The sequence below is a fragment of the Corythoichthys intestinalis genome, chromosome 7 (genome assembly GCF_030265065.1).
Source record: "Corythoichthys intestinalis isolate RoL2023-P3 chromosome 7, ASM3026506v1, whole genome shotgun sequence".
NCBI classification, from domain to species: Eukaryota; Metazoa; Chordata; class Actinopteri; order Syngnathiformes; family Syngnathidae; genus Corythoichthys; species Corythoichthys intestinalis.
This window is the reverse complement of record NC_080401.1, coordinates 27,032,935-27,050,400: the sequence shown is the minus strand read 5'-3', so window position 1 is coordinate 27,050,400 and position 17,466 is coordinate 27,032,935. Positions and strand designations below refer to the sequence as shown.

The 17,466-nt window shown below is 39.0% G+C and overlaps 1 protein-coding gene across 7 annotated transcripts in view; it reads right to left on the bottom strand.

Annotated features, from left to right (window-relative positions):
• Positions 1-286: 286 nt before the first annotated feature.
• Positions 287-17,466, bottom strand: part of pde4ba (phosphodiesterase 4B, cAMP-specific a) — a 240,747-nt gene continuing 223,567 nt past the window's right edge. For 6 of the 7 annotated variants that reach the window (XM_057842031.1, XM_057842032.1, XM_057842034.1 and 3 more), the window contains 8 exons: positions 10,760-10,853; positions 6,277-6,560; positions 6,000-6,164; positions 4,411-4,510; positions 4,150-4,304; positions 3,926-4,048; positions 3,566-3,748; positions 287-2,373 (listed from right to left, as the gene is read on the bottom strand). In XM_057842031.1, coding sequence (XP_057698014.1) covers positions 1,966-2,373; positions 3,566-3,748; positions 3,926-4,048; positions 4,150-4,304; positions 4,411-4,510; positions 6,000-6,164; positions 6,277-6,560; positions 10,760-10,853 — 1,512 coding nt within the window. In that variant the 3' untranslated portion in view covers positions 287-1,965. Of the gene's footprint in view, positions 2,374-3,565; positions 3,749-3,925; positions 4,049-4,149; positions 4,305-4,410; positions 4,511-5,999; positions 6,165-6,276; positions 6,561-10,759; positions 10,854-11,495; positions 12,025-17,466 lie in introns of those variants that run through there. The other variant, XM_057842038.1, reaches the window with a different exon arrangement.

The window sequence follows — 17,466 nt, the reverse complement described above, 5'->3', positions numbered from 1 at the left end:
AAAGCAGTTTCTGCTCTTGCACTCATCTGAAACTGAAAATGGCTGTATTTTAAGCCAAAACAACTGTTGTGTTTGATAGAACAATATGTCTATATGCTGCCATAGTGCATTAAGCCACCAAACTATTTTTAATTTGTCCTTTTTACCCTGAAAACCCCTGTTTAGAGACGTCGCGCAACCGCTTTTGTTTTAACCCAGCCATAAAACTAAGGTAATTAATTATATTTATCATTCAAAATGTCTGTCATTTATAGCTTAAAATCATTAACTGATGTCTAATATTTCGTTTGGAAAAAAAAAAAAAAAAAAAAAACAACTTTAAAAAAATTACTCACTCGCATATTTTAAACTATTAAACAAATGACGTCACAATGAAAAAAATGGTGTGTCACGGATATCTACCTCATAACTATCGCTTAATTGTATTTTTTTGTTACTGTCGCATTTTCTCCGATATGTTAGATGATAAATAATCGATCCAAACAAAGAAAAATTGAAATAAAACGTTTAAAGGGGTAAATATATGAAAAAGAAAATCTCGACCACTCCTTGATGTCTGCGATTTCTGCATCGCGACCCTTGTTATATTGCTATGTTTCACCCATAAAATCCCCCCAAAATTCAGCTGTGGGCATTCACAACTGTGTCTTGTCACTCAGCGATACATGCTGCATGGAGTTTTTGGATCGAAACAAGGTCAGTACGCGATAATATCTCGTTAAAGTCATGGCGTTCTGCTCTCGCGTGCTCTCGCCTCCAGAAAAAATGCCCTCCGGTTCAAAATTTTTCTTCCCACAGAAAATAGAGATTTTAAGCTTTCCAATGATGTATCACACATGCATATCAGACAATTTTGAAAGTTGGCCAAATTGGGGATCTCAGAGCAGAACTTCAAGTGTTTTCCGCCATATGCATTCTGCCCTCTAGTAAGTTGGGTAAATGTGACCATGTTTTGCTCATGGAGTCGAATAAATATTAATTGTCAGAATATTTGTTTTATATTTTCATTGTGTAGTCAGACTGGTTTTAATATCATTCTTGTGTTGAAATATTTAAAATGTGTAAAAGTCAAAACAAAAAGTTTAATAAGGATGGAATAGATGACCCCAATGCATTTTGCATGAAAATTCCAGTTTTGGTCTGAAACGTTAGGAAGCCCAAAATGTTTTCTTACTTTAGATATCCAAAGAGTATGAAGATGTGTTTATCTCATTCAATGTGACCGTAACAATGACATCATAAAACACGAACCACAAATCTAGCTGTGTTTAAATTTCATAAAACAATGTTGTGCTCAGGCTAAGGAATAATTCAGACAAAATGTGCGCATTTCTGTTTCCCTACTAAGTTTTATCTGAGGGTTGTTTGTCGACATTATATTTCTCTATTGCCCAATCCATGGAAGACTGTTTTCTTAACATACAAAAATGATAAAACAAATCACAGACATACTGTACTAGAGTGTTCAATAAATAGAAAAAAATATATAAAGACATCAGTAAAAAAGGCACACAAAAGTTCTTTGACAAATGGTACAGGAAAAAGTAAACACTTTCCCTTGCTATACAAATGTGTCTCCATCAGTAGATCTTAATCTATGCTACTTCTATATCATGTCTGTAAAAAAATCTCAAGTTAAAAAAATTCTCTCAGTAGTGTCAATGTTCATTGAGTGCCAGTCCAGAAAAGAAACATTTCTCAAACCGGCCTACGTCCTTTAACTTCCACCGCCATTCTCTCGTAACTAAAACGTTTGCAGTAATTATTTCCTGAGAACTCTGAAGCCCCGTCTCCAAAACCTTCTGTCCGTGTCTGGCTTCAAACACCCAAGTGCAAGACGGCCCTGCGCGGGCCAAAACTAAGCCGCCACTTCTGCGGGCTTGTTAAAAAGCACAGCTGCATGAGGATCTCCCCTCTCTTTCCAAAATTCTTACAAATCAGCACTTGAGCCTGCTGACGGAATCCCTATGTGTCTGTCGGCGAGGCCTCATGCGTCACGATCTCTATCGTCGATGTGGGCTCCGTCATGTCGCCCTCGTCATGCTCTTCATAGTCCAAAGGAGGAGAACGAGAATTTCCAAGGCTGTCCTCCTCTTCTTCTTCCTCGTCGTCGCCATCCTTCTCTATTCCATCCAAGTCCTCCTCCTCCAGGGTCAGCTCAAATTGAAATTTCTCTCCCCCTCCCTGTCCTGTGCCTCCCCCATGTCCATGAGTACCCTGGTCATAGAAGGGTGGGGAAGGGCTTTGGGGGATCATGCTCTGGTACCAGTTCCTGTTGTCTTCCAGTGTGTCCAGAATATCTTGCGCATCAGGGTGGACAAGATCGGCCCAGGTTTCCCACAGAGGATGGACAATGTAGTCAATGAAACCCACCTAGAACAGAAGACATGCAGGTTAGGCTTGCCTGTTTCTTTTAAAAGTCTGCTGAAATTGAAGTCAACATCAATAAATAACTTCACAGGCATAAGAAAAGTGTTGTTAACACACTCTTTGTTACTTGTTATCGGCAAGTATATACAATAAGGCTTCAGAATAGGGAAATATAGTGGTGCCTCGACATATGATCGCTTCGACACACGATCTTTTCGACATTCGACATAAAATTTGACTCGCCATTTTGTTTGTTTGACATGCTCGAAATACGACAATTTATGACAGCGCCGCAGTTTCTTTCGTTTCCAGCAAGAAGGACGCACGGTGGATTTTCTTGTGAGAGAAATAAACTTCGGTTCCAAGAAGGTTAGTGCAGGTGGTGAAAAAAAGGTGACACTTACCATTGAAAAGAAGATGGAAATGATAGAAAAATATGAGCGTGGTGTGCGCGTCCGTGAACTGGCTCGACAATACGGCTGTAGAATGTCTACGATCTCGTCGGTCCTCCTCTGACCTCGTTACCTCGGTTGTGGTAACATCACTTTAGAAATAGCTTTGTCAGGTTTTTAATCATTTAAATTTCAAAACTTGTGCTACACACGCCTACTGTCAGACGCAGTAGATGCCAACAACAACAGAACATTAAAAGAGAAAGTAAAATCTCTATTGCACCTATCTCACTATGTCACGTTAGCCACGCGGTGCATTCATGTATAGTGCGCAAAACACATCCGCCACATTAGAACCCGATTCGTTACATTATTACAGGAATTATTATTATTATTATTACTATACTGTTCTATTATTCCTATTTTTATTTATAGTTTATTTGTTTTGCTATGTGTAATTACTTTTTGTAATGGTACCAGTAGTATTTATTTAGGATTTAGTGTAGGTTCTCGGGATGTGGAACGAATTAATGTAATTATGATGTATTCTTATAGGAAAATCCTGCTCGACATATGACCATTTCGACTTAAAAACAAGGTGCTGGAACGAATTAACTTCCTATGTAGAGGTACCACTGTACAAGGCTGGTCTGTAATGTTCTGAGAACCTGTAGGCGTGTTCAAATGTCAATCAACTACCTCTACTTGTTACAACGTGGAATGTGGATGGTACTTTGCTATACAACTCATATACTATGCCAGCGAGGCTTAGTGGGGTCTACCATCTGTCGGCTATATTTCACCTGGCTCTTTTCCACTGAAGCTGTGTGTTTATCACACATCGGGCTGATCTCCATCCCTCGTTCCCTCTCCCGGTCTCCTTGGTGGAAAAATTCCTCCATTATCCGATCAGTCCACTGACGATACAACTCAAGGGACTTGGTGGGGTTGCTCAGGTCAGCACAGTGCACCATGTTCCGCAGCACCTTGACAGAAAGAAAAATACTGTTACAGTCACACCAGCAAGGAGTCATGTTACATTATTATTATTATTGATTTTAAACATAAAAATAAAGCAAAGAAAACCGTGTACATAAGTCGTGCCCCAAAATTCAATTTTGATATTGGCGCTGGCAATGAATTTAGTGATATTCAGTCCTTACCTGTATTCTGTCTGTGTAATTGTCCAGCAACAACACACCCGAGCTAGTCACCTTCTTGGTTTCCACCATTGTTTTTAGGTCGGCCAACAGACTCATGTGTTTGGACATGTCAGTAGCTAAAACCTAGGTGACAAAAAAAAAAAACAAATTTTCCTTAGCATCACGCTTATGTTAAGAATTTTCATACACCAAGCAAGACAAAAAAATGGATAAACGTGTCGTACCATGTCAATGACCATCTTACGTAGGGACTGTCGCTGCTTCTTTGTAAGGTTTTGGAAGATGTCGCAGCCGTCTTCCTGCAGGAGTTTGAATCCCACGGCTAAGTGATGATTTTCCAGCACCGACTCGTCATTGTACATCAGCGCTAGCTCAGAGTCTGGACACAAGCGAAAAGCAAATAAGCCTCACTCACTGTGACTGCGGCAATACTTGCAAAGACACGCATTCACACGTTTTAATGTAAAGTAATATACAAGACATACTTGTATTGATAAGGAATTGGTTTGATACACCAGGATGGTCAACATCGTGGATGGCAGCGGCAAAGATAGCAGCGAGGATTTCAAGGTCAGTGAAGACAGCCTGTAAGGAACAAAGATAAAGCGAAAACTTAAAAAGGATAAATGATCTGAAAACACAGCAGTACAGGTGAACCATGAGTCTGCTGGTACATAAATAGTATCTAAAATATTTCTGTTCTGAGATGAGTGTGACAGAACAAGGACAGGGCACTCTAATGTCACTTCAATTGCTGTTCTCATTTCAGGCCAAAGAGGAGGCCCATGAGAAAATTCGTCTGGAACTGTGACAAAGGAAGGACTGATGGCTAACAGTGGTGTACATGAAATATCACGCTAGCTTTTTATTTTGATGGACATTGAATATCTGTAACAATCCAATATTAAAGTAATAAAAAACATTTAATTCGATATAAAACTTATTTAAAGACGTGCTTTATCAAGTGCTTTAACAAGAACCACTCTAAAAACATTTCTAGTCATCACATTTTATAAGGATTGACTATTTGTATGCTCTAATGTTAAAGATGAATCTGCTACAGAAGAAAAGGGAAGTGGGAAAAGCTAACTGCAGTGATCCCTCATTTTTCGCAGTTTACGGGGACCAGAACCTGCCGCGATAAGCGAAAAACCTCAAAGTAGCGCCGCCCCAATTTTTTGTTGCTGTTGTTGTGTTCAATGTATCTATTCAGATTTAGCATTGGAAAGAGATACATAGAAGACATGTTTTTCACTTTTTCCCCCAAAGTATAAATTAAAAAAACGTATATGTATATATATATATATATATATATATATATATATATATATATATATATATATGTATATATACACACCGGTATATATTTTAATAAATGGTTTTTAGGCACTTCAAATGTAATAATTATGTTTTAAACATATTACTTTCCCACCAAATTATTTTATAAAGCAGAAAAATGCTTGGCTTTATTAAATGCTTCATTGAGTGAGTCCACTCAAATCTGCTCACTTACACACAATGAGTTGCCACTGCAACTGTTTAACAAGTTAAACTATGATTGACGCATGCGGCACTTTGAAGTTTGCTTCTCCGGCAAGATCAAACATTAAACATCTGTCAATCATCATTAACTTTAATAAGCAACTTCAGTGCACTGCCACCGACAAAGAGCAGGGAGAGGGAGGGAGGGAGGGAAAGTGAGACTACGCGATCGGCTCGGGAGAGCTCATTTGTATTTTTTTTAAAATTGAAAAAAAAAAAAAAAAAAGCTGTGATGGACTGAGGGCGCCAAGTTTGAAATGCGAAGTAGCGAGGGATCACTGTATTTCTTAACAAAAACAATTCCCTTTCTTTTGTCATGAATGTTTGATTCCTTAAAATTCTACAAGCATTTTCCCATTATTTTCATGTGTTGCAAATGTTTCAACGTTGGTAGATGCCTGTGCTGGGTTCGTTACCCATATGACTGCGTTAGTGCCCATTAGAGTGTTTGGGCAATAAAACAACAAATTATGCTGCATGCTATGCTAAAAAGAGCATCTGTTTGTTAGCAGTACTTTGCGTTGTAACTCACATCAAGTGCTGGCGTAGAGAGGAGGATGTGCGTGGACTGGGCTACGTCAGCTGCATGGAGACTGTTATGGTAGGCCACATCGGAATGGTAGTGATCTTCCAGTGTCATCATATAGGCCACAAATGTGTCCACTGGGATCTTAAATGTCTTTAATAGATCTCGCTCCTTAGAACGACAAGAGTGTAATAGCTATGTTTAGAAATTAATTCCTGAAGCAGAGTCTCACAAGCACATTCTAGAAAAGAAAAAGCATAAACAGAAACGGTAGGCTTCCTACCTGAAATATGGCGTACATGATGCAGGTGAGAGGTCGGCTGTTTGAGTACTCAGAAACTGTGAAAATATTAAGACCCCACTTGTTTAGGTCTTCCAGCTCCTTGGACAGCAACTCCTCTTTATCCGTCTTGACACCAAATCGCGAGATGCTACTGCTTGACAGCGAAGATCCATGGGAAATCTTCTTGACACCGCTGATCTGTGTCATCAGCTGTTGTTTGTGCTGCTTCTTCTTCTCCCGAGTCTTGGTTGTCGGTGATGGTATCTCCACCTCATTCTGTTTGTCTGTGAAAAGGCAAAAAAGAAAAATAAAAGATGATGATGATCCAAGTAGAAATAACAGAACAGAACGGTGTGTGTGAAGAAGTGAATAAAGGGGCCATTGAAGCTTATATATTATGCCTTTGTTTCCTTGGACGTGCTACCTGAGAACCTAATGGAACCTATCAGTCTGCAGTCATTTGCCCCAACTGCACCTTCATCTCCCTCTCTTGCAGAAGAATCTTTTCTCTCCTGATCCTCTATCGAGCAACAATGGTCTGTCAATGATCTGCGGGTCACTTTCCGGCTAGTTTTCAACCAGTTTTATTCAGGGTTGCTTTTGTTTTTTTTGCTTTTCGTCACCCATATCGGTCGCCATACAGTTCAAATTCAAAAGTTTCAACCAGTCTTTAAAAGGTTTATTTTGAATAAAAAATACAGCAATTCATCCAGACAACCACAATAAAGACCCCTGGAGGTAAGGTTCAAGGCCGTGTCAACGATTGCCCAAAACGTTTTTTTTAGGTAGCCACCTCAGAATAGTACAACTAATCCATTCTTTTTCATCATAAATAATTAGTTTAAAATATAAATGTTTTTTCAGAACACAAATAAAATATGTGATCTAGTCTTCTCCCTCATCAACATGGTGTTTTGAATATTCTTGAACATGACTATTTCTTGAACACTGCACTTTGTGCATAAAAAACATGTCAGAGTGCACCTGTCATTAATTAGGGTTTTGTGAAAGTCATGCCTGGGACACCATAGGATATATTTCGAAAGGGTTTCTTTTTATTTGTATCACTTCAAAATTACATTAGTACTAGTGTTGTCCCTAGCCGACACTTTCTCATCTGACAGAATAGTGAAATGTCTCAAAACATTTGACCAAAGATTGTTGCGCCAGAATAATTTTGTTTTGAATCGTATTGCACATATTCTGTTAGCTGGTTTAACTTCTGAAATACAGTATTACTCTGTTGTGTTTGTTTGTGATAATATACTGTATATATACAAGTAGTCCCCGGATTATGAACGAGTTCCGTTCCTATGCTGGCGACGTAACCCGAATTTCCGCATGAATCATAATTAACCCCCAAATACCCCCAAAATTTCAAAATAACTATCCAAAAACATGTATTATACGTCATTGTACTGTCCCTGCCAAGACATTGGAGTCCTAGCTAGACAGCGAGCTGAGCTCCCAAATGACTATGTCAGACATCCGTGTGGTTTGTTGACTTTATTCAGCTGCCCATGACGTCAACATGTGCAAAATAAAATGAAACTGAACTAAAAATGAAATGAGGCAGGTTAATCTAAAATAACAGTAATTCAAATTTCTGTTTATAACTAGCTGCTGATACAGCAATAACAATTCACACAAACGATTAGCATCTATCAGTTAGCATCCGCACATCATCAAAAACAATCACATAAACTTGCTCTGACTAAAACGTACAATAAACACTACCAAAGAATGTTATATACAGGTGTGTATATACAACAAGCAACAAATGTGAGCGCAGGCTTCCAGATGTAATCTTTGCCCCCTCTCTCACACTGCTGCGCGACTCGCTTCGTGTCTGCGCGTGCGCTCTTCTTCGTGTGCGTAAATACGTTCTTCTTCGTGTGTATATGCACTCTTACTCGCATGAGGATGTACTACCTGCTCTACGCTTCCCAAAATATAAGCATGCATCACCAAACAAAAGTCAACATTATTAAAAAAAAAAAAAAAAAAATAACACTAAACGACTAGAGACAAAAGTAGAATTCGGGTACGTCGTAAAAGGAAGACTACCTGTACATATGTACATCGTAGAAACAGAAAACAAAATATATGTCGTAAAAGATGTTTTAGCAAACATTTGCTTCATGAGCTGAATAAATTCCCGCATTGATCGACTGCTGTCTTATGCAAGAAGCTCCTCTGTCAAACCCCGACTGAGCTCATCACTGTCTTATCCGCTTGTAGAGGGTTATTTAATTACCAACTATAATTCAAATAATTACTTTCAGAATCATGCTCCCCCCCTCCTCTTGCACCCTTCTTTTTTTTTCTTCTTCTCTCCCTAGAGATTCAGCCTGTTGACACTAAGAATAGCCAATTAAGCTCTCTTAGACATGTGAGTCTAGGAGACAAGAGGAAGAGCAATATATTGCCTTTTAGTTCATTGGAGGCCATGCTATATTAGTACAGTGGTACCTCTAGATACGAAGTTAATTCGCTCCAGGACCTTGTTTGTAAGTCGAAATGGTCGTATGTCGAGCAGGATTTTCCCATAGGAATACATTATAATTCCATTAATTCGTTCCACAGCCCAAAAACCTACACTAAATCCTTAATAAATACTGCTGGTACTATTACAAATGGTAATTTCACATAGAAAAAAAAATCAATTATAAATAAAAATCGGAATAATAATATAATAATAGTGATAATAACAATAATAATACCTCTAACAAATCGGGTTCTAAAGTGGCAGATGTTTTTTGCTCTTAAAGCACCGCGTGGTTGATGTGCCAGAGTGAGGGAGGGAGGACTATTTTCACTTTCACTTTACATGTTCAGCTGCGGGGGACAGTAGGCAAAGCTGGCGATTTCTTTGGCCATGTTACCACAATAATAATTGTCACCTTAAATTATAATGACTGGCGAACGGAGATCGGAGGAAAACCATTGAAAGTAGACATCCGACGGCCATATTGTCGAGCCAGTTAACTGATGCGCACATGACGCTATAATTTCCAACTTCATTTCGATGGTAAGCATCACCTTTTTCTTTTTTTTTTCACCACCTGCACTAACATTATTGGAACCCATGTTGATTGCTCTCACAAAAAAATACTCCGTGAGTCCGTCTTGTGGGGGAAAAACAACTGCGCCGCTGTCATAGATCGTCATATTTGGAGGATGTCGTCGGATGTAGAAACAAATGGCGAGTCAAATTTTACGTCGGATGTCGAAAAGATCGTGTGTCGAAGCGATCGGATATTGAGGTACCACTGTATTTGGTCGATATTGTCATCTGAAGTACATGGACTTCGGTATCGTGTCCTTTACTGTAATAAATACTACACAGTTGGCTGCAAACATTTGTTATATTTAGCAAGAAAATGAAGTAAACCACTACTTTTTTTGCTCACTTTGAACTTTGTGGTTTATAATCCAATGCGATATATTTGTGGATTTTTGGAAGTTTATGTTATTTTGGACATCTACGATTTAAAGGCCAGTGTGGCTTTTAAATGAAAAAATAAAGTACATTTTTCAAGTCAAATTTTGGTGGGTGCGTTTTGTTTTTTAGTCAGGTGTGCCTTACACTTTGAAAATTACAGTACTTTATATCATTCTTAAACTCCATATGAAAGGTAGCTGAGCAGAAGCCATCTCCGCTACGAAAAAGCACAAACCCTGATATGACTCACCTAGTATGGTAACTGCCAGAAAAAGGGGTTCCTCCATAACTCTGGTTTTCTCCTTCACTGCAGTCACTTCCCTCCCACCCTCGCTTTCTCAACTCTCCTCCAACCATCAGTGATCCCGCAGTGAGGGATATGCCATTACAACATTGGACCACGATGCCGATTGATCGGAAGCACAGAATCTATAAATAGACTCAACCTCCTTCTTGTAGCATAGAATCTTCCACATTAATTTGTTTATGCCCGAGATGTTCCATCAAGATATCACTGATCTTTTTATGTAGCGAACTTGAATCCACTTAGTGAAAATTTGCTGTCTACTGCCAGAATAAATGTAATTTGTTGATGACATAATAAAAAAAAAAACATACTGTATATGGCCCATAGATTACAAGTATTCTCAAATATTGAATGACATTTTAGTTCATTCGACTTTGAAACTTTTTCATTCAAAATCGAAATGTTCTTGTTTAATACCAAAGAACATTTAGAGAATGCTGCAAAAAACCTTGACATGAAGCTCAGTGGTGCAGTGTTCGGTACGCCCCCACAAGAAAAGCAAGCCACAGCAACTCACCCATCATAGCATAATGAAAAAAAACATACATTTATGTACTTCTTCAAGCAAAAATTCTGTTATAATTTGGCCTTCTTGTGGGTCAGTAAAATGTTAGTCTTTTTTTGTATGCAAATCACTGTTTTGGTATGTGTTGATTACAGCACTTCAAATTTCTGATTGTGATTTTTGTATGCACTCAATGTTTGTATGTATGCATTATGCTGTTAATTACCTAGGAAAGTGTTAGAGATGAATTCAGACACCTGATTCCCAGAGCGACTCATCTCAGATAGGTGCGTCAACTCCCGATTCAACATTCTCTTAAACTGCAAGACAGAGAGGGGAGGGGGAGAAACAATGCTGTCAGTTTCCAGGGAAAACCTAGGAGAAAATGGCGACCTCGTGGATTACATGGAAAATTTTGCCGTTTTATTTAACCATATTTCAAATCAATTGGAGGAATACAACCCCGTATCAAATTTTCCTACAAATAACCATAGTGCTGATGATCATTTAAGGATTTAACCACAGAGGATGGCCTCATTCTTTAAATGCTCTAAAACGACCTATTGCAACAGTTTGATAACATTCACAGTTTTACGTAGGCTACTTTTTTGTGTGTGCAAGAATTTCAAAATGCCGAGCAGATTATCAGCTCTTACACTTCCCGTCAACACATTTTGTTCATTTCTTGCTGTATATATTTGAACATTTCCTACAATTAAACATTTGAAAATAGTAGAGAGTACACAGCGATCCAGGGCACTGCAGTAGCAGCTGTTGACACCACGAACCAACACACATCAAACAGCGCTGCAGAGGGTTCAAGATAGAGCCTGATCTACAAAACATCAGTCCGACAAGAATATCAAACTAAACAAGCACAAATTTCAATAATCAGGCCTAATATCGCAGCACACGGATTGCGTGCATTATCCCGACAAGATACACAGTGGAGGATCACACACCTTAATGTAGCCCCAAGACACCGACAGCAGGTAATTAGCTTCAGGCATTTTGGATCCTGTTGTCTTGTTCCTAATCAAAGCCAGAACTGTAATCCAATAAGGAAAAAAATTGGAGGAGGTCAAAAAAGATCCCCCCCAAGAAAAAATCTTTCTCCTTGAGTATTTCCTTTTTAGCCGCTAATAAGAGAGCACCTTAATGGTGGCCCAATCTCCATCCTTGCTGAACAAAGATGCCAGCTCCATGTCTCCATGCCCGTGGATGGGTGGATGCAAGGGGAAAATGGGCGCTGCTAGATTGCTGGAGCAGCAGCAGCTGTGAGCTGTAAGAGGAGGAACTCACAGTGCACTAATGAATAATGGAGAAGAAATGACCAAGGGAGGTGTAGGCGGAGGGAGCGGGGGGGATTGCGATGAAGACAGGAGGAGGGAGTGAGGCTGCGATGTTCATCTGACTGGAGGAGGGGGTTCCTCTGCTGGGTTTGTCTCGGTTCGATGCACTCACTGCTGTAATGCTTGCCCCCTCCGCCCGCCACCCTGCGACTTCTCTGTGTCTCGCTCTCTGCGTGTTCCACCTCCCTCTGCTGTGTCTTTCCCCCTTCCAGCCAACCCCAGCAACACATTCCATGCAGAATACATGATTTGACAGAAAAAGCAGAATGGATGGGGGTTGGAATGGTGGGGTGTTCCCTCTGGCTATGCAAGTACATTATTCTGATCGGCATGTAATTCCTGACCATTATTTACGGGGATAAAATAATTTGCTTAATTAAACACTCAATGGTCAAATTTTATTCTGAACCAGTTTTGAGTTACCGGTACGTCCTTCATACATGAGTATTTGATTCAATTTAGATAAATCTTTTTTGGTGGGGGCGTAAAACATGCTCATGAATTACACATTGCAAATACCAGCCTTAACCTTTTATTTTATAAGGCATGTTATGAAGTTAACAATTATGAAAAAGCCTTGCCTGCACCTATAACAGTGAATAAGAGTCACATTTTAAGGAACGTGTATGACAATCTGTATTTTCAGTTTCTGCATTCTCCGCCCCTCCCTCTTCTACAGATTCTGTTGTCTGCGTCTATAAAACCAGTGTTGAGCACTTATAAACCTGATCATTAACCACATCGCAGAGCATTAGACGCTGTCATGGTGTCTGCCGAAGGTTATTTTTAACCGACTGAACCGAGGAGATGACTTCAGTGTGAAAAAGAGATGAGAGATAATTGCATGCTTTCCCCATTTAGCTGACATCGACCCACACATGTGTGTTTGTGCTATGTGTCCCAATTATGAGAACACCCAAACACCATGGCAACAGCATCAGACAGCCAGTGTGCTGCTGCTTTTTACTGAGAAGAATAGAGGAAAGAGGATAGGCTTCCCCTTTTCCAGCAGACGTGCTGTAGCTGCTGAGCTGTCATGAAGCCACACCACACACATCACAGCTCTGCTCACATCTAACCTGCACACATACTGAAAATGCGCCCCGTCCCACACTCCTGCACCTTCCTTCGCCCCTCCGTCTCGCACTCACTATCCACCACTTACATGTCGATTTTTCAACTGGCTTCCACTTGCCAACACAGTCAGCAATCTCTATATGCCTCACGGGCATGGTCGATGGGCTGCCCTCTGTGCATGCGGACACTGCTGCATTGTACAAGGTTTGGGCCATCCGACTGGAATATACGGTTACAACATGGCCACGAGACAATTCTGATGCATGGTGCATTGTGATGACATAACAATGGCACCGAGGCATTGCAGGGAGAGCCTTCTACTAGAGGGCTTCATTTTCAGAAGGCAAAAATCCATCGGAATCCACAAAGTGCAAAAGTGCATATGGGTTTGTGTGTGTATACAAATGATTAAGATCATAGTTTACAAGAGAGCAGGGCCGGCGCTAGCTATTTTGGTGCCCTAGGCATAAATGCTTTGTGGTGCCCCGCTATCCACCAATACAAGACAAAACATTCAGGGATTATACGGTGAAATATTGTTTTGAACCATGGTACAAACATTTTCTAAATTAATTATAGTATTATGCAGGCCCATATTTAAAACACAGATACATGAAAACTTTAATATTATACCTTTATAGACATGGACTGATAGGGCACTATATAAACATTCTGGACATAATGTGGAAACAATGAATATGAAAGGGGAAATCTACATAGCTTTAAGATTGTTGTTGTTGTTTTTTTTTTCTAATTAGTTTCATCAGTAGATGTCGCTCTTGGCCTCTGAACCTCTCGAAAATGACTACAGTTTCTTACTAATGGAAAATTTTCAGTATCAACATAGTCGTTGCATAAAACCACTAGCGGCATGTCTCGTAACATTCCATTTAATTTTCATTGTGCAATGAATTTGCAAGTCACATCATTTCATCAGTTTTGGAGTGGTTTTTTTGGTTGTGCACACTAATAAACCGATCATAACCCGATTTCTCGAGTTACCAGATTATTCAAGTGGTCATGTAAAGAGCATGATCTGCTATCCTTTATCTGATAAACACCGCTATTTTACATCTCTGAGCATGTGTACAAATGGAAAAACGGATGTCGCTAGAGAGGCCTTAGGGACGCCAAACTGATTGGCTTTCAGCCTATGGACCTACTCTGCAGTTAGCGAGCTTGTGTAACGCAATCGCCACACTCACATTTGAAGAGGTTCAGTGGGACAACTTCAAGCAAGCATGGGTTTTTGTTAGACATGGATGAAGGAAGGCCTATGCTGAGACCAAGAGTTTTACGTCATGTACTTGGAAAGAAATCGAACTATTGACTTAACATGTAAACCAGGTTTTTCCTGATTATCACATCACTGAAGTGCACGTAAATGCGTCAAATCTCATTATTGTCTCATTATTGTCATTACCTGGTTATTCCCAGTTATCAGATTATTGTAGTCATGTAAACGTAGCTGATAATAAATAAACAATTGTTTAAAAACAAAACAAAAAAAACAACAACATTCAATGACATTTCCTTTCAAGAATAAACTTCTGCCAAATTTGCGACTGAAGCATAATGGAGCAAACCACTAGGGAATTGGGGGGGGGCACCAAAGGTAGACTGACGAGAGGGCCGTTGCCTGGCACGGCCAGACTGTTCTCCCTGTATTTTTCAAACACTGAGACACGAGACATTGACAACAGTCTGTCTCGCGCTAGCCATGTTGAATAAACTCCGCTCTCCTCGTTTGTTTCCTTTCGCGCGCAAGCCCCTCGTCCTGCCCTCATCGTTTTACTAACGTCACGTCTGCCCGTCGCTGATTGGTCCACTCCGCTGTCTGTTTGCTGTGGCTTGCTCTGCCCTGGAAATTGTATCCGCTGAATGGTGGCCAGACTCAATAGCTGGAACAGCGGTGAGTCTGGTGTACCAGGCAAAGAGGGCCGCACAGGAGATTCTTTTTGTGTAAATAATGAGCCCATATTACTTATATTTGTATTACTTGCATTTATCAGTTATAAGTTTTATCTTAAATACTATATATCGTTGTTATTATTACAATTACTATTTTTCAGGATTTTTTACAAACTTGATTTTTTTTTTGTGCCCCTTCAGGCAGAGTTGGTGCCCTACGCGCAGTGCGTGTTATGCGTATGTGGAGCGCCGTGTCTGCAAGAGAGGATTCCAGATTAATCTCCCACGGAGTGAAAGAACCAATAACAGAGAAAAAAGATGCAACAAAATAAGGTGGGAAAAACTAAAATTGCAAGAGAGACAGCTCTTTATATAACACTGCACTGCATAATACCTGTATATAAAGAAGCCACAAATAACAGTGGATGAGGTTCGCTGCAGTGTGGTGAAGCGCTTTGCTTCCTCACAGGCTTGAAGAAATTCCCAAGTGCACAAAAACACAGACAGATGCGAAGTCGTAGCATACAATGCCAATAAAAGCATGCTGACATGGTGCATGTTTTAGTATGACTGCAACATTGTCACTATGCATTTGACTACCCAAGGTGGTAGTTAGGTTCTTATTTTCCTCTTTGCCAGATGAGATCAAAACTTTTAAAACAGTGCATTAAATGGTATTTTACTAATTGCCTATTTAGTCTGCCATCCTTTTGGCCAATTACCACAGCCTTTCCCCTGAGCTGCTATCTCTCTATAAGTACATCTCCTCCTGTTCCTTCCCTCTGCCTTTTTTTTGTCCCTCTGTATCCAGGCTGTTGGATTGATTAAGAAAGCTGCTGTGAAAGTGATAGAGAAGGTGAAGGAAGCTCAAGAGGGAAAAACACACACTGTGCTCCTCCAGTCAGATTTGATACCATTGGACAGCTCAATGCAGAGGCCAGCCAGGCGCAAAGGTAGCTGAGAGGCAGATGTGGGGTCTCCCTCTACTTGAGCCTGATTGTGACTGCGCATGTCTGTTTGTCTATATATCACTTATTCATCCACTATCTACCTGTTTATGTATCAACACATACAAGTCCACTCAATCACCCACCTCGATATCCATCCATCCTTTCTCAGAAGAAAGCAACACAAGAGTTAGGATTACAGCCACTAGTGGGCGCTCTCTATTAAAACTGTTCTATGAGAAGAATTATTGACCTTCATGACCTTGCATCCTTACACGTTTGCCAGTTTTTAGATTTACATCCATTTTCCAGCATATTATAAATGAGACCAGATGTTTAACCAAATTAAAGTACAGGGTAACCTTGAAATAAATAAATAAATAAATATATATATATATATATATATATATATATATATATATATATATATATTTTTTTTTTTTTTAAAGTTTAACTACTGTCATTTAGTGGGAACATTTAATCACTTTCAGATATTTGCTGAACTAATGAATCAGTTTTTTACCATTTTATAAAGAATATTTCATATACATATGCACACACACTAACATATATATATATATATATATATATATATATATATATATATATATATATATATATATATTAGGGCTGTCAAAATTATCACGTTAATGGGCGGTAATTAATTTTTTTAAATTAATCACGTTAAAATATTTGACGCAATTAACGCACATGCCCCGTTCAAGCATTAAAATGACAGCACAGTGAAATGTGTACTTATTGTGTTTTTCGGAGTTTTGTCGCCCTCTGCTGGCGCTTGGGTGCTACTGATTTTATAGGCTTCAGCACCTATGAGCATTGTGTAAGTAATTATTGGCATCAACGATGGCGGGCTCCTAGTTTATATTTTAATAGAAAATTTTACAAATGTTATTAAAACGAAAACATTAAGAGGGGTTTTAATATAAAATTTCTATAACTTGTACTAACATTTATCTTTAAGAACTACAAGTCTTTCTATCCATGGATCACTTTAACAGAATGTTAATAATGGTAATGCCATCTTGTTGGTTTATTGTTATAATAAACAAATACAGTACATATGTACCTTATGTTGAATGCATATATCCATCTTGTGTCTTATCTTTCCATTCCAACAATAATTTACAGAAAAATATGGCATATTTTATAGATGGTTTGAATTGCGATTAATTATTTTTTTTAAGCTGTAATTAACTTGATTAAAAAATTTAATTGTTTGACACCCCTAATATATACAGTATGTATATATTGATGCTTAAGAAATTTTACATCATATGTAATGACATTGGAGCCTTTTTTTTAAATTTTGTTTTTTGTATTTTTTTCCATTCAAGCAAACATGATGCAAGGCTGGTAAATTCAGTCACAACAGGTAATGACATATCCTTAGTTCACGTGTCACAGGACCCTTTTCTCAAATATATGTATGACATTCGCAGACAAAAATGAAGAAACAAATCAATTTTTTATAAGCAATGAATGACTTGTTTTACTTGCCTTTTAGACTCCAGTAGGATGTCATGTGGTCCTCAAATTTAATTTAATAATAATAATTTAAAACAAATTATGGCATGCAGCATTGAGCAAGACAGTGCAGAAGTTAATTATTAACCAGCAACTAATAT